General features: G+C 38.1%; 1 protein-coding gene across 2 annotated transcripts in view; it reads right to left on the bottom strand.

Annotated features, from left to right (window-relative positions):
* Positions 1 to 22491, bottom strand: part of RSPO3 (R-spondin 3) — an 87894-nt gene that overhangs the window by 44830 nt on the left and 20573 nt on the right. For both annotated transcript variants that reach the window (XM_066248425.1, XM_066248426.1), the window contains exons 2-3: positions 7189 to 7380; positions 5092 to 5238 (exon numbers count right to left, since the gene is read on the bottom strand). In XM_066248425.1, coding sequence (XP_066104522.1) covers positions 5092 to 5238; positions 7189 to 7380 — 339 coding nt within the window. The remainder of the gene's footprint in view (positions 1 to 5091; positions 5239 to 7188; positions 7381 to 22491) is intronic.

The raw sequence follows: 22491 nt of genomic DNA, 5'->3' as shown, positions 1-22491 counted from the left end.
TTGTTTAGTATTCACTTAGTGCCAGAACCAGGAGGACTAAATGAGAAAAAAGTTATATGATGTGGAAGTGAACCAAACTTTGGTGTGTTTTCACAATGGCAAAGGTGGTCTAGGCAAATGTATACTTAGACTTAAGAAGAACGTTTTACAAATTACAGCATAGCTAGTTATGCGTCCTTAGTCAGAAGAGGAATGGTTCTGCAAATGTAATTCTAATAATGATATTGGATAGTTCCATTGAAAAATGAGAAAAAATATTCAAAATAAATGAGTTTGGATAATAAAAAGCTTTAATGGATATTATATTAAAAAGCCTTGAGAGGCCCTGGTTGTTTGGCTCAGTGGTAGAGTGTAGGTCTGGTGTATGGATGTCCTAGTTCATTTCCTGGTCAGGGCATGTAGAAGTGACCATATGCTTCTCCACCCTTTCCCCACCCCTTTCTCTCTCTTCCCCTCTTGCAGCCATTGCTCAATTGGTTCGAGTGCATTGACCCCGAGTCCTGAGGATGGCTCCATGGAGCATCTGACTCAGGTGCTAAAAATAGCTCCATTGCAAACATCACCCCAGATGGGCAGAGCATTGGCCCCCGGCAGAGGTTGCTGGGTGGATCCAGTTGGGACACAGGCAGAAGTCTGTTTATCTCCCCTCCTCTCATTTGGTAAAAATAAAAAATAAATAAATAAAATAAAAAAGGATAAATAAAAAGACTTGAGAGGAGAATTTTTCCTGGAGAAATACTGTAGAATGAGTCTATAATATTGATGTTCAAAAATATTTCTGAGAAAAATGGAAACTCTGGAAAACATGTAAGGACAATAAAATAAGTAACAAGTTATATTCAGGTCATTAAATGAACAATGTAGAACTAGGGCACTATTTGGTTAAGAAGCAATTAGGAAAAAACAAGACTACTCCACTTCTGTATTTATTCTATTTTCTGTATTAAGAAGAGCTTTAACACTGGAAATTAACTATTCACTAATGAAGCAAGCGTGTTAAAAAATAATTAGTTCCCTGTTCCAAGAAGTGGTCATTCCGTGGTTGATCACTAGTCTGAAATGCTGTAAAAGGGATTCTTAAACTGGGAGGAAAGTTGAACTGGATGTCCCACCAGTACTTACAACACCATTATAATACCATTACTTCTTTGCTCTCATTCTTGTTGGCTAAGCACATGGTTCCATAGAGAACACAGCAAGAGCATGTCCCTTGCTACTCACTCTTTGGAGCTGAGTATCTTCCCTCTTGAACTACTTGAACAAGGCCAACTTTCCAAGAGAAAAAATAAGGATGACAGAATTGAATGACTGTTCAGAAAGAAAGCAAATATCTAGAGTAAGAAGCAGAAAAAAATGTGTTCCCCTATAAAATTGGGTTCAGAGGACATTTGTGCTTCATTTGATTTGAAAACCATGGCAATGAGTGTTTGTAAGTTTTTCACTTAGCTCTATATCAGGGTGGTGTTTTTCTGTTTATGACTTCTTCTGTCAACTGAAAATCTGAGTAAGCAACATGTCATACTGTGTAGATTTTAGCAAAGGCAGAGAAAAAACTTTCTTTAACCTGATGGGTGGGCATTAGAGAGCTAGTCCATTAGTCCAGGCACATATTATAACACAGACAATAACTCACTTGCACCACCATTTCAGCTCACTGAGTCCTAGTTTTCATATTTGTTAAAGGAATAAGCTTTGGCCCTGGCCAGTGGGCTCATTAGATAGAGTATGGCTCAGTGTATGGACATCCTGGGTTCAATTTCTGGTTAGGGCACACAAAAGAAGCAACATCTACATCCCTTCCTTCTCTCTCTTCTCTCCCTCTTCACCTCCTGCATCCTGTGGCTTGGTTGGTCCAAGTGCCTCAGCCTCAGGTGCTAAAAATAGGTCAGTTGATTCCAGTATCAGCCCAGAGAGGGGTTGCTGCGTGGATCCTGGTTGGAGTACATGAGGAGAGTTGTTTCACTATTTCCCTTTCTCTCACTCAGAGAAAGAGAGAGAGAGAGAGAAAGAGAGAGAGAGAGAGAGAGAGAGAGAATAAAGAAGAAATAGGTTTTAATGCTCCTTTCTGTTTAATGGTCCTTTGTGATAATCAAGCAGGTCATCATTTTTTTATGAGATTCTAGGGCAAGCTGATGGGCAAGGTCTGCATAGTGCTAGTAGACTAGACAACATATGATGGCAGACACCCTATATGTAGCAAGCAACAAGAACCAGCCCTGAATCAAAGTTGCTGACTTGCACTACTAGTACGTCCCAGGTTATTTCTACCTGTTCAATGAGCTAGATTCACTAAATGGCTTTTGGATTGCTAACCCTTCCTCTAAAATGTGTAATTTCTCTAATTTCATTGTGTTAAGAAATAATCTTTTTCTTTTTCTTTTTTTTACAGAGACAGAGACAGAGTCAGAGAGAGGGATAGGTAGGGACAGACAGACAGGAATGAAGAGAGATGAGAAGCATCAATCATCAGTTTTTTGTTGCAACAGTAGTTCAGGGGTCCCCAAACTTTTTACACAGGGGGCCAGTTCACTGTCCCTCAGACCATTGGAGGGCTGGACTATAAAAAAAATTATGAACAAATCCCTATATACACTGCACATATCTTATTTTAAAGTAAAAATACAAAACGGGAACAAATACAATATTTAAAATAAAGAACAAGTACATTTAAATCAACAAACTGACCTGTATTTCAATGGAAACTAAAGGCCTGCTTTTGGTTAATGAGTTGGTCAATGTCCGGTTCCATATTTGTCACTGCTAGCCGTAACAAGTGATATGACGTGCTTCCGGAGCTGTGACACGAGCATCCCATGTCACCGGAAGTAGTATTGTACATAAGTGACACCACGCTTTGTGGCGCCACCACATACAGTATTAGTGACCACCAATGAAAGAGGTGCCCCTTCCGGAAGTGTGGTGGGAGCCGGATAAATGGCCTCAGGAGAATGCATGCAGCCCGCGGGCCGTAGTTTGGGGACCCCTGCCTTTGTTGTTTATTGATTGCTTTCTCATATGTGCCTTGAAAGTGGGCCTTCAGCAGACTGTGTAACCCCTTGCTTGAGCCAGCGACCTTGGGTCCAAGCTGGTGAGCTTTGCTCAAACCAGATGAGCCCGTGCTCAAGCTGGCAACCTTGGGGTCTTGAACCTGGGTCCTTCACATTCCAGTCTGATGCTCTATCCACTGCGCCACTGCCTGGTTAGGCAAGAAATAATGTCTGAATGGTAATATAAATTACTGGTAATCTTTAAAGACTAATTCAATAGTTTCAAGTTTTTAAGTGTTAGATGATATATTTAACATTGATATATTTAAAATAAATAGCCTTTCAAGGACTGAATGCTATACTTCCAACAACTAAGAAAATCTGAACATGTGGCTCTTTTCCTGGGTAGAGAAATATCACCAACTGTCCCTGAATATTGCACAGAAATGTCTTCTGTGTTTTCCACAGTTTAGAACTTATTACTTCTGATCTTTATACCTCGGTACCTACAAAAAAAGTAAAGTTGTAACTTTTATCTTATATTGAAGGTGTTTTTCTGAGTTTTTATTGACTAGAAAAAAATATATATATATTCATATATATATATATATATATATATATATATATATATATATATGAAACATAGAACCAAAATGAGCCATGGACTGTTTTGGGATTGTTGCTTTCCAGATGCTTTTGAAATTATCTTTTAAATATCATCTATTTATTTCATTCTAAAAAAACAGCCTAAAACTGTTTAGAAAGCAGTGCTCTGTGTGGACCTGCACTGGTTAAGCCACCACTTTAGAGTTATTGCTCCGGCACTTTGGTTTCTAATGGATGCGTCTGTGCGGACCCCAGGGGAGTCCTGGAGACTATCTTGTACTGAATCAGGAGGACAGTTGTGCGCATATGCCAACATCAGCGCAGCATCAAAGGTTCTTGGAGCTCTTGCCCAGGGGATTTTGAGATTTAGTACGCTGTTTTCCCATTCGGTTTAGCATCTGCTCCCCAAGTGTTCATCAAACTTGTAGCTGTAGTAGCTGCACAGCATTTAAAAGAAGGAAAATATAGCCTGACAGTGATCTGTTATTTAGACAAACAACTTGTCTGAGGGACCTCCCCTCCAGGAAACTCAGCCTGCAATTAATCAGACCCTGGGACAATCTCCTCTGTCAGTTTGAGTAAGTCCAAAAATCTCTCCTTGTTTCTGGATACCTGCATAGCAGGACATTTCAGCAGAGCGGTGCGAAAGGAAAAGTTAGAATTTTAACTGTTTCGGCTCCAGTTCTCTAGGTGTTTGATCCACCCACTGAGCATGTTTTTTTCCCCTTAGAAAGGGGAGAAAAGTATGGCCACTGAATGACATTAGACTTAAGTGTTTTTGTGAAATTTTTGCCCTAGAGTGGAAATTTAGTTCAAGACCAAATATATTTATATAACATTATAATATATGTACATATATATAATATATATAAATTGCTGTAAGTAAAATTTCATTAAAGAATGATCCAAAATAAATTTATAATGATAAGATTATTTGAGCCTGACCAGGTGGTGGTGCAGTGGACTGGGATGCGGAAGACCCAGGTTCAAAACCCTGAGGTCGCCACTCGAGCATGGGATCATCTGGTTTGAGCAAAGCTCACCAGCTTGGACCCAAGGTCACTGGCTTGAGCAAGGGGTTACTCGGTCTGCTGAAGGCCTACGGTCAAGGCACATATGAGAAAGCTGTTAATGAACAACTAAAGTGTCGCAATGAAAAACTGATGACTGATGCTCCTCATCTCTCTCCCTTCCTGTCTGTCTGTCCCTGTCTATCCCTCTCTCTGAATTTCTCTCTGTCTGTGTAAAAAAAAAATTTTTTTTAAAGATTAGTTGAAACAATTAGCAGTCCCTAAGCATAATGGAGCTCCCACAGAGTATTAAGTGGTACTATAACACATGCTGGGTAAAACTATAAGAACACAATTAAGATGGAAGGCTAGAGAGGGTTTGAGAGACAGGTTCTTGTGAAACAGGACCTTAAGAAGCACTTCCATAAAGAACAAACTTTCATCCGAGCTATTTCTCGTCCTTTCTAAACCTCAGGGCTCCTCCTTACCGATACTGACGCACTCCATGGTGTGGTTGTTGGCTTCCAACCCTTCCGGGCAACTGTCAAGGCACTTTCCAAGGTGTAAGTAAAATCCACTTTTACACTTTGTGCAGAAATTTTTGTTGAAACAAGTATCACAGTCAGCTTTGCATTCTGAAAGAAAAATAAAAGGAGAAATATTTTATTATTATCTTCACTTAACTATTGTTGCTCTAGTTCTGTATACTGACAACCTAGGCACAGGCAACTTTTTTGTCAAAAAAAAACATTTAAGGTTCAAAATTATTTTGCCAAACTAAATTAAGGATTCTCCCATCGTCATTTAGTTGATATATGTCAGTCACTGATTCTAGAATTTTATTGATTGCCTTACGAAAAAAAAATTGGCAATACGTCTACCTCCAAAAATGTTTATAAGGTCAAATATTTATTTATATTAAATAACAGTGAAATTGATTTATTAGAACTTTAATTAGATATACTAGGGTATTTTCATTGTGTTGTTCTTGAGGTCTATTCATTCATTCATTCAACAAATATTTGATTGCCCATTATGGGCCAATTACTTTTCCAGATATTGATTGATAACTGCACAAAAAAGAAACAAGGCCCAGACTTCACAAAGCTTGCATTCAAGTAAGGGAGGCACAATAAAAAACAACAACAATAGTTGGATACTTATATTGTGATACTATAAGGCATCCACTATTAGAAGAATTTTTCCATATTAAGTCATTCAAACCTTCCAATAACCCAGTGAGGTGGTTCCTATTATGATTCCCATTTTATAGATAAGAAGACTCAGACTCAACAGGGTTGTGTAACTATTCAAGGACCACAGGGCAGATTTGTTTTTAAAGCCCAGGTAGTCTGGTTCCAGAATAATAAGTTCCTTGGAAAAAAAGAAAAATTAACAGTAGAAAAAAGATATGAAAAATTACTGATAAAATGAAGAGATTGTTTATTTGGATATGATGGTCATGCACTGTTTCTCTGAGAAGGTGACATATAAGCAGAATCTTGGATTTAAATAAAGAGTCAGTCATGTAAAGGTGTGGACAAAAAAAGCTTTTGCCCTGGCCAATTGGTTCAGTGGTAGAGTGTTGGCCCAGCATGTGGATATCCTGAGTTCAATTCTCAGTCAGGGAACACAGGAGAAGCAACCATCTGCTTCTTCACCCCTTCCCCGCCCTCTGCCTTTTTTCTCTCTCTCTCTTCCCCTCCTGCAGCCATGGTTCGACTGGTTTGAGTGCATTGCCCTGGGTGCTGAGGATGGCTCCATGGAGCTTCTGCCTCAAATGCTAAAAATAGCTTGGTTGCAAGCATGGCCCCAGATGGGCAGAGCATCAGCCCCAGACAGGGGTTGCCAGATGGATACCTGTTAGGGTGCATGCAGGTGTCTATCTCTCCTCCTTTCACTTGGAAAAGAAAAAAAAAAGCTTTCAAAATTGCCAGGATAGTGTGTGTGGAACAGTAATTGCAAAGGTTCTTAGGTTAAAAATCCTGTAAGAAGGCCAGTGAGGTTGGTATGAAGTGTTTGAGGGGTAATCGTAGAAGATAAATTTGGAGAGGTAGACAGGGCTACATATGGTATAGGATAAAGGAATGACATTTCCAAATTTACATTCTGAAAGGTTACTCAGTCTACAGTGTGGAGAGTAGACTTTTAGAGTGCAGATGAGAGGGGATATGACATTTCCAACCTTTATTTCCAACTGATAAATGTTTCAGTATCTATACTGCAATCCTTCCTGAAGTGAAAATAGCTGAATTAATTCTTACAATCATTAACTACTTCAATTTTATAAATAATAGGAACACAGATGGCATTGGCGCTTGCACTGATTTTCTATGTTCAATGAGTAGTAATACCTAGAAATGAAACAATGAAAAGAGACAAACAAACAAACAAAAGTTGAGTACTTTTTATAAGTAGTAAAAATTTTCCTGCCCTGAAGGCAAAATCCAAGTAAATTTAGCCTAATTACTAGGTAAATATTATTATTTACTTAACATTGGATATGATAAATATTCTAGAGGCCATTTCTAATCTGGAAAGTCCCTAAGGATGAGATAAAAACATAATTTTGTGTAAGCACTTACTTGTACACTTATTTATATCTGGATATCGAGTTCCATAATATCCACTTGGACATGAAGAGAGACACACTCCAATCTGCTTCATGCCAATTCTTTCCAGAACAAAAAATAGTCTGGGCTTACATGACAAACAGCCATTGTAATCTGAACACGTCGCACAGCCTCCTTGGCAGCCTTGACTGACGTTAGGATGCACTGGGGGACAAATGGAAAAAGACAAAAACAAAGGTTAAATTGTAAACGTAGAAGTTCAGTGACATTCTCAGCATAGGACACACATTTTCTTTCATTAGTTTTCAATTTTGTGATAATGGGTGAATGAGTAGGAATTTTTTTCCCCTCTCTTTTTTTTTGTGATCTGATATTTCCCTTTTATATATATATATATATATATATATATATATATATATATATACACACACACACACACACACACACACATACATTGTTTCTGATTTTAAAATTTTTTAAATTCAAGCATTTGAAATATAAGAATATAGTGTCTTAACTATCTATAGATCATATATATATATATATATATGAAAATATCCACATTGAGCTGACACCCTGACAGATTTGAGATGGTAATTTTGTGCTCATTGAAATCAATACGCATTAGTTTTGCTTTTCATTTATGTGGTGGATGATAAGTACGTCTCTAATTTCTTCAAGCAAGGATGACAACATAGACCAGGGCTTAACTTGAGTAAGGACTCTGTGTTCTAGGATATCTTTTTTCAACTATGGTCTGTTAAGAGTACACAGTTCTACCCTTTGATCCAATGCAAATTGATTCTGAAACTATGTAGCTATTCAGCACCCCACCTCCCCAATGCCTTCCTGAAATATTTCTTCTCACATGAGTTTAATATTTATCAGTTCAAATTGATATAATGCTGAAAATATGATGTTTAGCTTACTGGTATTTCCATGTAGATCATCTGTGAGCTTTTATTATAACTTATGGTCAACATTTTATCCGTTAGGAGAGAAGTCTTAGAGTTCTTGTGCCCTCATCTTACGTTTATTCGAGCAAAATATATATTTGTTGAAGACATGACCAGTTCACACTGAGAACTACTTCTACACATATTCCTGATAATTTCAAGTTTTCTGAAAGTCACTTATTTGTGTGGTAAGACTATTCAGTAGAAGTCTGAACAAATATAAGCCAACATTTGGAAGATTCATATCTACTTAAAATGTTACAGTTTTACACCTTCTTAGGACTAACTGGTCACCAACACCTATGTGTGAGCTGATAAAATATTGCTAACTAAAGTGAATCTCTCAAGTAGCTGGGGTTTGGGGTGATTTTTTTCTTCTAATATATTCTCCACTTTAATACAATATTAATAGCTTTATTGTGCTTTCAGGAGTCCAGAAGATAAAAATATTAACCTTTATGGAAAGCAAAGGCTGATACATAAGTGTGTAAAAACATCCCAATGTATTTCTGATTTCTTTTGTTATTGTTGATAGTGGAAGGGATGCTCTGATGGACCTTGCCATTATTAAATGTTTCACAGTGATGTTTGATTATTGCTAAGTTCTTTATCACAAAAATAAACCCCACCCAGCTTACTTAGCAGGGGTACCCATAAGATCAATTAGTCTTACCACAGGGTGCAGGGGTTAGCTACAGAAAGGTCACTCAGTTGACCAGCATCCTCTGCCTGGAGGAAACCATCCCTGAATCAGCCACAGGAACCACAAGCAGCTCATTCTCATTCCAAGACGTTTTGTAAATAAACTGAGGAAATGTGTGGGGGAAGGGGAGTCTGCTTTTCCTGTACATGCTCCTCGGTGGGGTGGGGCAGACACATAAAGTGGCACAGGAGGTTTGGACATTATAGGACCTGGGGGACTTGTAAGTGAAGACTGCTTTCCAAGTAACAGGGTACTTTTTCATGCCAGTAACTCAGCATCGGGGACTTACATATTTTAAGCGGGGAAAGACCCTAGGAAGGAAAAGAGGGAAGAGAGCTTCATGTGATTCTGAATCAAACTGACATATTTTAAGATATAAGAGTGTAGACAAAAAAAAAAAAAAAGAAGGAAGGAAAGAAAGAAAGAAAGAGAAAGAAAGAAAGAAAGAAAGAAAGAAAGAAAGAAAGAAAGAAAGAAAGAAAGAAAGAAAGAAAGGTAAAATAAATGCCCTGTGAAACCTTTTCATAAAACTCTATGGAAAAGTAGACCTCAGTTTGAAAGACAATCATTCCAAGCCCAGGGCACTAAGTGACTCTGAGTTTAAATGAAGATGGAGTGAACTGGTCCACGCCAATCTGTCCCTCTCTGCAAGGCAGCTGCTCAAAGGAAGCACAATACACTTTTGATCACCTTGAAACGTTTGTCAATTATGAAATAACTTTCAAGAAATCAGCTACGAAAATAAACATGACTCACATGTTCAGAGCATCAAAAACCAATGCACAATTTTAAAAAAATTATTTTAAAGACTGAATTTTGGATTTTGGAAACTTCTCTGAAAGAGCTATGTGGGTCCCATGATTGGTGACAGTTCACACCAAAATTATGGGGGATCCCAGTTCCCCCTTTAAAACATTTACTGATGAAATGCAGCACAGTTGAATCATTCTTTTCGCTTGGTTTTTAAAAATATTTTCTTTTTTAGAGAGGAGTTTTTAACAAAATACCTTTTTGAAAAAGTAAAGACATAATTGTCGTAACTGGCAAAGAAATTCTTATTTGTTCTTAATCAGGGAGTTTTGAATATGGGCAAGTACAAATTTGATGGCAAACTTTATGTCATCAAGGAGGTTTAAGTATGATGTTATGGGAAGTGAGAAGAATTGAGACTATAAAGTTCCTAGTCTAAGAGTCTAGATTTTTTTTTTCACAGTTGAGTAGCACAGTGATTGCTTTCTTGAAAGCTGTATAACGATCAGTGCAATTATATAGTCAGTATTACACAACTGGACACAAATTTCACAAACTTCATCTTAAGGCAAGAGTTTTTACTTTTTATATAGAAACCACAGAAAACTTTGGTCTGGATTGACTGTAACAACCCATTTAGCCTTAAAATCTTATGATTCTAAGAAAGAAAATAGAATTCCAATTGGTCATGCTTCTTCTTTGTTCCATTGAATAATAACTTCATTTTGTATCTCTGAACCACTTTTCCAAACAATGTTTTTGTATCTTTGTTTTATATGGTCTACGGAAGTGTTGTTGGTGGCGAGTTTGCACAGACTATCTCATGTGTGTATTTAACTTTAGAAAATGAGCTGAAGTTATCAGTATGGAAGTGGCCATGGCAGGGCAAGTGGAGGGTATACCACAATGACCACATCAAGAAAAAGACTGGCATTAGTTCAATGCAACTGATGCTTAAGTCGTGATTAATGGTAGCCTGAAAAATATCAAGGAGATTGGAAGCACAGGGTAGATCTAGATTATGAATGTCTTCGTGGGCCAAGGACATTATTCTGTCGATATGGAGAATTTCAATTGGTGAATGAAATGTTCACATTTGCATTAGAAAGGTGATTTTCTCCCAGTGCATGACAGGCATGGAAATTAGGAGACAGTGATCAAGGTAAAAGACTGAGAACAACTCAAATTATAGCAGGGGCGATGTCATGCGATGAGGAAAGGAAGCATATTCCGTGGATATTTAGGAGGTGAGATCAATTAAAGATAGTGAGCAGCAGAATGTGGACTGAAGAAGGAAGAGGATTGGAGAAGGTGTGTTTTGAGTTCCAGCCAGTGAATGGAAAGGAGAAGGGTGCAAAGGGAGTAAAAGCCTTCAGCTGGAGCTTTGGAGCAAGGTACAGAGAACAGAAAAGTCTAAAATGATAAACATGGCTTGGGATCATTGATTTTGCAGATATTATAAAATATCCAGAAAGCAACGCTCAGTAGATAGAGCTTTATGGTGTGATTGTTGATTGAGATGTACAAGTGAGTCTCTGGTGGTAGCTACTTAATTAGAGAAGACATATTGAAAGGGAGGGTGAAGAATGCCAGAAGAAGGAAACAGATCCCCAAATAAGGGACATTTGGTAAGAGCAAAAGATATATTATCAGCTGATTTAAATAATACTTTCTATTTTGGTGCTGCTTTTTTTTTTTTTTTTTAGATTTTATTTATTCACTTTTATTAGAGAGAGAGGGGATAGAGAGAGAGAGGGAGAGATAGAGAGAGAACAGGGGGAGGAGCAGGAAGCATCAACTCCCACATGCGCCCTGACCAGGCAAGCCCAGGGCCCCGAACCGGCGACCTCAGCATTCCAGGTCGATGCCCCATCCACTGCGCCACCACAGGTCAGGCTATTTTGGTGCTGCTTTTGCTGTCAAAGAAAGTTCAATTAACTGTGGTAACTGTTGTTAGTAACGGTAGGAGCTATAACAATCATTTATTTTGAAATCTCAAATTAGAACTCAAAGAAATACTATAAACTACTGGACAAATGGTGTGTTTAGATAAAAAGTTTAGATCAAAAGTTAAAACCTAGATCTTTACTATTTCACACCAATCTCCATCTACATAAGTAAACTTTAGGTGTGTAATGTGGGTAATTGTAAGTGGAAAAATAGGCAGAATTCATGGGAATTTTAAATTGGGACCTTCTGATTAGAAATGTGTCAAATACTACATCAGAATAAAAAGTTTTTGCTCAGCAAGAGAAACTGATATCAAAATAAACAGACAGCCAACTATATGGGAACTGATATTTTCAAACGACAGCTCAGATAAGGGCCTAATATCCAAAATTTACAAAGAACTCATAAAACTCAACAACAAACAAACAAACAATCCAATAAAAAAATGGGAAGAGGACTTGAACAGACACTTCTCCCAGGAAGAGATACAAATGGCCAACAGATATATGAAAAGATGCTCAGCTTCATTAGTTATTAGAGAAATGCAAATCAAAACTACAATGAGATACCACCTCACTCCTGTTAGATTAGCTATTATCAACAAGACGGGTAATAGCAAATGTTGGAGAGGCTGTGGAGAAAAAGGAACCCTCATTCACTGTTGGTGGGACTGTAAAGTAGTACAACCATTATGGAGGAAAGTATGGTGGTTCCTCAAAAAACTGCAAATAGAACTACCTTATGACCCAGCAATCCCTCTACTGGGTATATACCCCAAAACCTCAGAAACATTGATACGTGAAGACACATGTAGCCCCATGTTCATTGCAGCACTGTTCACAGTGGCCAAGACATGGAAACAACCAAAAAGCCCTTCAATAGAAGACTGGATAAAGAAGATGTGGCACATATACACTATGGAATACTACTCAGCCATAAGAAATGATGACATCAGATCATTTACAGCAAAATGGTGGGATCTTGATAACATTATAAGGAGTGAAATAAGTAAATCAGAAAAAAACAAGAACTACATGATTCCATACATTGGTGGAACATAAAAATGAGACTAAGAGACATGGACAAGAGTGTGGTGGTTACCAAGGGTGGGGGGGGAGGGAGGACATGGGAGGGAGGGAGGGAGAGAGTTAGGGGGAGGGGGAGGGGCACAGAGAACTAGATAGAGGGTGACGGAGGACAATCTGACTTTGGGCAAGGGGTTTGCAACATAATTTGATGACAAAATAACCTAGACATGTTTTCTTTGAATATATGTACCCTGATTTATTAATGTCATCCCATTACCATTAATAAAAATTTATAAAAAAAAAAAAAAAAAAAAAAAAAAAAAGAAATGTGTCAAATACATGGTAAAATTAGTATGGCTTTCCCTAAAAATTGGGAAAGGGGAAAGTGTTTTTCTTAACTTGTGTATGAAGGTTAAGTCTGAAAAGAGTTTATGTTAATGCATAACAAATTTTCAGTGTCTGAGCTTTCAATATTCTCAGTGACTCCAGTTTTTATTTTAGTTGTTAAACATGACTCTTTACTATTTCGCTGTTTTGCAATCTTGCAATGCCTGACTGACACAACAGTTCCTTAAGGCTATTCTCATGAGTGTTGACTTTTATCATCCAGAAAGAAGTTTGAAATGGCATTATAGCATTTGGTAAATACAATATATTTAGGTATTTTCTTTTTTATTTTATTTTTGTTTGTTTTATAGTAAGAGAGAGAGAGAGACAGACAGACAGACAGACAGGAAAGGAGAGAGATTAGAGGCATCAATTCTTTGTTGCGGCACCTTAGTTGTTCATTAATTGCTTTCTCCTATGTACCTTGACCGTGGGGCTCCAGCTGAGACAGTGATCCCTTGCTCAAGCCAGAGATCTTGGATTCAAGCCAGCAACCTTGGGCTTCAAGCCAATGACCTTTGGGCTCAAGCCAGAGACCATGAGGTCATGTCTATAATCCCACACTCAAGCTGGTAACCCCACAATCAAGCCTGATGAGCCCATGCTTAAGCCAGCAACCTCAGGATTTTGAACCTGGGGCCTCTGCATCACAGGTCAATGTTCTATCCACTGCGCCATCACCTGGTCAGGCTAGGTAGTTATTTTCAATGTTTATGATATACCAAACTAATTGCAACATTGGAATCTAAGTTCTGTTTCTGTAACAAATGAAGTGCGGGCTTCAGGGATTTGCTTTATTTTAATCCCCTTAGAAAGCCTATTGCAAATATACTAGCATCTATTGTAAATGACTATGTGGAAAAGACCCATTATTGCAAACTGCCAATTACCTCTGATGGTCATTTACTTGTGGCTAGAGCATTTCCAGAAGTATGAAATTTAATAGACTTTAGGCTTATAAAACAGATTTGACTAAATTTAAAAGAAGTGTTAAATACATGAAATTAACTTAATTTTATAACTCAGATAATGAAAAATTAATGTTAGCAAATATGATAAAGGTTATTTTTAAGCAAAAATGCCCCCTCCCCCAGATTTACTCTAAAGCATTCTCATTTTTACAACATTCATTGCCTACTCTTCTCTATGTAGTGGCTTGAACAGACAGGATAGGGAGAAGAGACCAATGAAATTGTATAATCAAAATTAATTTTACATCTGTCCTTCCTTCCACATCTTCTCCCCCTACAAGGAACATTTATATGGACTTCTTGAAGGCAAGAGTCTGGTTGGTCTTGGTAATTTCTTCATCGCTTCCTTGATAGCTTTCAACTTCCTCATAGTTTTCTGGATAATTTTCAAATTGACAGCTGCTTATTGAATAAATTCTCAATAAAGAATGTTTGGCCCTGGCCGTTTGGCTCAGTGGTAGAGCGTCGGCCTGGCGTGCAGAAGTCCTGGGTTCGATTCCCGGCCAGGGCACACAGGAGAAGTGCTCATCTGTTTCTCCACCCCTCCCCCTCTCCGTCTCTCTCTTCCCCTCCCACAGCCAAGGCTCCATTGGAGCAAAGATGGCCCGGGCGCTGGGGATGGCTCCTTGGCCTCTGCCCCAGGCACTAGAGTGGCTCTGGTCACGGCAGAGCGTCGCCCCCTGGTGGGCGTGCCTGGTGGATCCCGGTCGGGAGCATGCGGGAGTCTGTCTGACTGTCTCTCCCCGTTTCCAGCTTCAGAAAAATACAAAAAAAAAAAAAAAGAATGTTTGATTCTTGAGTGAATGAAGGGAAAAAATTTAAAGAATAAGCTATTTATTTATTAATAAAGATATTTTCCTGACCAGGCAGTGGTGCAGTGGATAGAGCATCAACCTGGGATGCTGAGGACCCAGGTTCACAACCTCAAGGTCGCCAGCTAGAGCATAGATTCATCTGGTTTGAGTGTAGGATCAGCAGCTTGAGTGTGGGATCGTAGACATAACCCAATTGACACTGGCTTGGGCCCAAAAGTGGCCGGCTTGAGCAAGGGGTAACTGGCTCAGCTCAGCTGGAGGCCCCCCCCCCATTTCTGTCAGGAACATGGGAGAAAGCAATCAATGAACGACTAAGGTGCTGCAACAAGGAGTTGATGCTTCTAATCTTTCTCCCTTCCCATCTGCTTGTCCTGTCTGCCTGTATGTCATCTGTTTCTCTCTCACTAAATAAATAAATAAGTAAATAAATAAATAAAGATGTCAAAGGAATATATTAATAGTATATTTAATAGAAATTTCTAAGGTATCATTTTTAAGTAGGCTATACCTATGAACACCTGGTTAAAAAAAAATCAAATTTCAAATCAGATATACTTTGAGGATGCTCAATAATGAAATAAATCTTTCAAAATTAAACAATGCAAGCTTTCCTAGGTGCCATTTACTTCAGTTAGCCATTCACCTAGAAAAAAAATGTAGACTTTTTCTCTAGCTTAAGTTAGGACAACACATTTCTATTATACTTTGGGACTTGATTGTTATAGAATCATTTTTAAGTTTAATGTAATGTTATGGTTACAGAAAGAGTTGTTTCATGGTTCCTGTGGAATGTTTGGCAATATTCATTTTAAGAAAAATCTAATGTTAAAAATTTGAATTACTTGGCAGTCTCTTTCACACTCTATTGAATCGTCCCCAGAAAACATTGAGAGCCAATGTTTCTTAGTTGCTCATGAGTTAAAGTATCCAAGTAGTTCTGACAACGTCTTGATCTATGCAGCCATTTGGACAGTTTAGGAGTGTTAGGTATAGAAAGCAAAATATCAAAAGCTCTGTGAATGGATATAATTGCTTATTGGCATACAGCACTTTTTAATATCCTCAAACAATAATTTCTGGATAAACAAATTTATCATAGTCTCTCATTATTAAGTGTGGCTGATAATTTGTTGAAATAGTCACATGTTTATACAGACAAACATAAATTTTGCTTTTTTTTGAAATACTATGCATCATCTGATGGTTTTATAATTTATTAATGTTTAAATCACTAAATGAGCTACAACTCATTTATGCTACTTAAGTATACATATGTGTTCATGTGTACATATGTGATGATATGTGTGTTTGTGTATACATGATCAGACATATAACACACACGCATTCTATTTGGCCTTTTATTGACAAGTCAAGAGCTCAGACATTAGTTGACCTAAAGCACTTAGGATAATTGAGTCCATCACATCTTTTGTCCCAGCAAATCAACCTTGAATACTCTGCAAGTTTGTGCCCACACTAATGGTTTTACAAAATTCTTAATAGTCTCAGGGAGGAATGTGTTCACTAGTTGCCGAATATAGCCCAGTTAGGGCTCCACCATTATTATGTGGGGAAATATACTGTTTTTAATGGAAACTATTTTTTTGAGAACTTGGAAAATCTCTCTTTTCTCTTACTGAATAATAATTTCCTGAAGGGAGTCTAATATTTATATCCTATAAATACTTTAAATAAAACCACAGCAATGAAACAGACCTAACATTAGGTAGCAATTAACTAGACTTTCCACTAAAATCAAGCCAGCTTAAAACATTAAGAAAATGGCTAGCAAATGATGGCAGATATAGAATTCCTGAAATCTAAGATATGATGACTATTTGGTAGCTAGATGCCAACTTGGTGGCTGATGGCTATGCTTTGTTTATCCATAGGCTATAAAATCAAGACTAGAAATAAAAGATAGATGGTGAGGGGGGTGCAGGGCTGGGTGAAAAAGGTGAAGGGATTGAGAGGAAAAACTCATGGACAGAGACAACAGCATGGTAATTACCAGAGGGGGAGGGAGATGTGGGGAGGTAACAAAGGCTCTGGGGAGGTAAATGGTGATGGAAGGAGACTTGGCTTAAGGTGGTGGGCACAATGCAACATACAGATGATGTATTATAGAATGGTATACCTGAAACCTATATAATATTATTAATCAATGTCACCTTAATAAATTTAATTTAAAAAAAGAAAGTGGGCATCGTGTATACATTGTGGAGACTATTGTTATTGTTCTCAACTAAAATTTCTGATAACTCACTATGTGCCCAACAATACTCGCAATGCAGAAAACATAGGACTGAACAAGACAACTGTTCCTGTCCTCATGACATTATTCAGTTAATAAGCAAGTAAAGAAATAATTGGTTAAATATTGTGGAGTGTTGTGGAGGAAATAAACAGGTGGATAAGGCAAAGAGTAGCTCTAGGGAGCTAGGGTGGCCAGAGAAGACCCCTTTAAAAAGATTACCCTTTAGCTGAGACCAGGAGAATGAGAAGGAGTCAACCACGAACACCTGAGAAGGAATAGTTCAGGTGAAGCATCAGGAAGTGCAAACATTTTAAGACTTTGGGAAAGAACTGGGCATGAGGAGCTGCACAAGGGGACCAGTAGGGCCTCAGTGCTGTGAGTGGAATGAGACGACATTAGAGAAGGAGGTTAGAGCCAGGTACTACCGACCCTCGTGGACCAAAGTAAGTAGCTGTGATTCTTTACCCAGTGCAGTTAGATTCTGCACTGCTGAGCAAATATCAGAGGGAAAGTCAAGGACACATTTTGCCTGATATATTTATTCATTTTTATTTTTGTTATATTTATGGGTCAGGGAAGAGAACCAGCATCTTGTATTCCATGAAAACATCTACTCTTATTAATGTTTATATTAGAGGAGAATGTTCTAACTGGCCACAACTTGGGAATTTACATTCAGATTGCAATCTTTAAAGAGACTGTGCATTGATCTACATGTTCTTTGCTCTTGGGAACATTTTATTTCTTCTCTTTTCCTCCCATTTCCTTCCAGCAGTAATTTTAGTTTGTTTTGGGGTTTTAATTTCTCATTTTCTTTGACTGGAGTGTGTGGGGTGGTGGTGGTGGTGGTGAGGAGAAACAGCAAAGTTATGAAATGTAGAAGAGGTCATAATAATGAATATAGAGAATAAAAAGTAAAACCTATTGCAATTTTGTACACAATCCTTTCATATTTTTTATGAATCCTTGCCATTAGAGATGTCTGCTGACTCAGTCTAAATAATTTAGAGCAACAACACTATAGTTCTACTTCTGATATAACCTTCATTTTAGAATCTCAATCTTATGTTCTTTTTTTCCATTAAATAAGTTAATAAGTGAAGGTCTAATTCCAAAGTTGATTATTCAAAAGTATTGAAAACCATATTAGTTTTCCTGGGTCTTACCAGAAAGCTATAGTTGATTCTGCAGTTGAAACTGTAACAAAAAGCATTTGTAAAACCAAACATAGTTGTTTTTATTTCCTAACCACAAGTGGAAATTCTATCATAAAGTTAATGCACTCTGCTACGGGTGTAAAATGTAAGGTACTGAATCAGCATCTCCAGCTGTTGCTAAGGAAGGGAAAGCTTCCCCTTCTCCAAGTGGCCATGTTCCCAAATGGAGGTGAATAGAGGACAAGAGGGTGTGGATTGGGGTGATGGAGACCCAGATCCTGTAGAGAGCCAGGACCTGTTGATGAGTTAGTGGGTGGTAATAACAGCGTTTTTCATGAGACAGATCCAACAGTGTTCATCCAACAGTGGGAATCATTATGTGCTCTGGTCTGGCTGAGAAAGCCATTCCTTTTTTTTTTTTTTTTTTTTTAAGGGGAGAATTAATTAGAAATCAACATAAACAGAAAATGTGATAGTTTCATGGTAATGAATCTGCATGGGTGTGTGATTCCATAACTACTAAGTTCGCATTCTTGAACGAAACAAACTTCAGTTTGTGCTAAACACAAACTCCACTTTGTTATATTATGAATAAACTTGGATCTTCTTGCCACATAACATGCTAAAGTAGACTATCTGATGGCTGGAGTCTTAGCATAAGCAAACAGCAGTCAAGGGACTTGTGGTATTTTAACAGGCACAAGAAGATGTGCAAATAGTGGGTATACCATTAAATAAGTCCAGCATTCTGTGTCACATCTAAAGTCCTGAGCTGAAAAATAAGTGGATTTTTCTACTAGGTTCACAAAATTCCTGAGACTAGGAGGTGCTAACATGCACCTTCATGAGTTTGGTGCATTTTTATACTTAGGTGCACACTCACTGAATTGCCACCTTATTCAGAAATGGTCCCTGCACACTTCCCTAAGAGGCACCGGAACTGGGTGATGGAGAACTGGCTATGGACTCATACAGAGCTCTGACATTTACCAGCTGAAAAAACAACTTTATCTCTTCATCCAACTATTCATTTAAGTAAAATATGCAACATCCAGACATTGTGCTTGTTAGTGAGCATCCAAAGATGAATAAAACCAATCATCTGTACCCAGGAGTTCACAGTCTGATTATTTATTTAGACAGAATTGGTTACCTCTTTGAGCCTAGGCTTCCTGATCTGTAACATGGGAATATCTACATGATAGGGACTGAGGTGAGAAGTGGAATTAAGTGAGATCATATGTAATGGCCTAGCCCTCTTGCAGGCACTTATTACCAATCAGTAGGCATAAGCCATTTCACCCAAGCAAGATGTATCTTAAGCCATTTCCACTCATTAGAGGTAGCTGAAAGCTTTAGTTAATAACTGTCTCAGAAACCTTCATGTAAGGCAGCTGGAGAGAGGGCAGATGCTGATGCTTCCTTCTAACACAGAAGATCTGGGGAAAGTCAGGGAACCAGGGACTCACTAATAGTCATAGGGAGAGGCTAGTTTTTAAGGACCACAGGCAGATTTTAATGGGTATCAATGGCAGGCTCACATAACATTCTGGTCAAGAAATCCTCTGGGACTCTACACTAAAGACAAGAACCTGCTTGAACAGACAGAAGGTGGTAAGGCATGCTATAAAAACAATACCAGAATGGTATATAGAACCTGGAGGTCTATGTCAGTGGTTCTAAAACTTGACTGTATTTGAAAATGACCTGGAGTACTTTTTAATAATACTAGCTGCATTTATAAGAAGTAACACCAGGTGAATGTCACGCAAGTATCACACTGTATCACATCATTGCCATCACAACAAATAAATATTTAGTCAGCGATTACTGTAAATACTCTTCGAAGGATTGAAGGACAAAACATAGCCTCAATCAAGAAGCCTACAATACAGTTAGTATTATAAAATAGTCTTATGTTCTCAGGGCCACAGGTACATAGACAACAGAAATTAACAGATAAGAGCAATTACTGAGGGTTGAGCTATTTGAAGACTATATAGGGCAGTTAAATACACTTTTGAGACTTGAAGTTAAAAAATCACAGACAAATGGAAAGGGGGAAGAGAGAGAATGTTATAAGAAGAGTTTATGTAGAAACATAAAGAAGATTTGGGAGAATGGTGAATATGGCTGTGAAATTTCAAAGGATCTTAGAGGTCTTCCTTCTCTCTTAAATTTTGGATGAGAACACTGAGGCCCATACAGTTAATTAGCTTCCAGCTGATACAGTCATAAACCTTGGGAAGTTTAGAGGGATTTAGTTCAAACATCTCCCCCAGAAGTCTATTTAATCCTGTCGAGTAAAACAAATCTTAATGACATTTGCGGGCAGCCAATATAATCATTCTGTAGCATCTCCTTATATTGAACATCTTAAAAGATCTCCCCATATTGAATGTAAACCCGTCTTTCAGAAAGTTCTGTTCCATACAGTACACCCAATGCATGTTCTCTTCTTTCCTTAAGACAGTTTGTCAGATAATGGTTGGCACTTTAGGAAACGTGGTTAAGACCTAAGAGAATGGTGAGAGACTATAAACAAAGTAAAGCTAGTGTGGTATACATAATGTATAGGACTTTGGCGGAAAGGAAACAACTAACCACCTGGAAGCATCTAATTGGAAGATCTGACATTTGAGCTGAATTTTGAAAAATAAGGGGAAACTTAATGGGAGTTTGAATCTAACCTTATATGCAATTTAGAGGAACTAATTATGGAAAAGTCAGTGACATAATCTAATTTAGTTTTAAGATCTGATGGCAGTGCCTGACTAGGCAGTGGTACAGTGGATATAGAGTGTTGGCCTGGCATACAGAGGACCCAGGTTAGAAACCCTGAGATTGCCGGCTTGAGCACTGGCTCATCTGGCTTGATTGTGGGCTCACCAGCCTGAGCACAGGGTTGCTGACTTGAGTGTGGGATCATAGACATGACTCCATGGTTGCTGGCTTGAAGCCCAAGGTCACTGGCTTGAGCAAGTGGTCACACCTCAGCTGGAGTCTCCTAGTCAAGGCCCATATGGGAAGGCAATCAATGAACAACTAAGGTGCTGCAACTATGAATTGATGCTTCTCATCTCTTTCCCTTCCTGTCTATCTGTTTCTCTCTTAAAAAAAAAAAAAGTAAATGAAAAGTTCTGATAGCAGAGAGAAGAATTAATGGAGGAGAGACACTGTTAACTGAATAAAAAGAGTAGTTGGGATGGAAAAAAGAGGGCATGGGTTTTAAAGTTATTTGCAAAGGAGAATGAATAAAATTTGACAATCAGTTTTAAATAAGTAAATGAAGGATCAATAAACATTGATTTGGCAGTTTCTAACTTGGGAGACTGGCACAAAATAACTGGAAAACAAGGATTCAGACATCAAAGTAGAAGGATAGTTGGTTGAGGAAGGGAGAAAAGCAGGCAAAAATGATTATTTTGAGGTCCTGAGTGCTTGGACTTGTCTTCCTTCCCCTTTGAATTGCAAACACATAACCCAGGACCAGGTATATTGAGAGGTTCATAATAAATTATAAAGAACAAATAAACCCCTTCTCTCTCTCTCTCTCTATATATATATATATATCTCCACCAAAACCAAAACTGAAGCTTATGAAGTTTTGGTTGCTTGATTAAGATCACCTGGCATTATTGTTTTGTTGTTGTTATTTTTGTTTGTTTGACTGAAAGATAAAATTGATGGAGAGAAAAAGAGGGGAATAAAAGTTAAGGCAAAACATAAGAAACATGTTAAAAAGTTCACTGTGAAGATAAGAAAACACCACTATTTTGAAAGGCAATGAGATTTTAGGAAAAGTTGTTTATGTGTTGCAGGAGTTCAAAAACAAAAGTTGGAGAGGATGTTCTGACCCAGCAGGTCAACCATCACACCTGAGCATGCTTGAGTTTAGGTATGGGAGCTAAGAATTTTTCAAAGCCAAAGAGAACTAGAATGCAGGAGCTAAGCTTAATTTCTTAAAGCAGCATTATCCCATTATTTCTTCCAGGGTTTGAGATCATTCCCTGATGTGGAGTCCAGGTCTGTCATTGTAGAGACAGGACCTGGAAAGTTAGTCATGAAAATTGACCGAAGTAGGAGCAGAGACACCTGACAGTAATTCCTCTGATTTTCCATCTTCCCCACAGGATAAAACAAATTTTCCTGTGGTCCATTATAAATGATCATTCTAATTGAAACTACAGAGCCAAAACCTTTTGTTACTAAAAGACCCAGCATGGATCATTTTTCACCATAACCACAACAGGCACGTTGCTTTGCTTTGGACACTCTGCATCGCCAAAATGTTCTCTGATTAATTTTCATAAGGAGCTTATTTCAGGATCCTAATTCAAA

This window comes from Saccopteryx bilineata, chromosome 12 (genome assembly GCF_036850765.1).
Source record: "Saccopteryx bilineata isolate mSacBil1 chromosome 12, mSacBil1_pri_phased_curated, whole genome shotgun sequence".
Taxonomy (NCBI): domain Eukaryota; kingdom Metazoa; phylum Chordata; class Mammalia; order Chiroptera; family Emballonuridae; genus Saccopteryx; species Saccopteryx bilineata.
The sequence above is the reverse complement of the archived record's forward strand: the minus strand, read 5'-3'. Positions and strand labels throughout refer to the sequence as shown.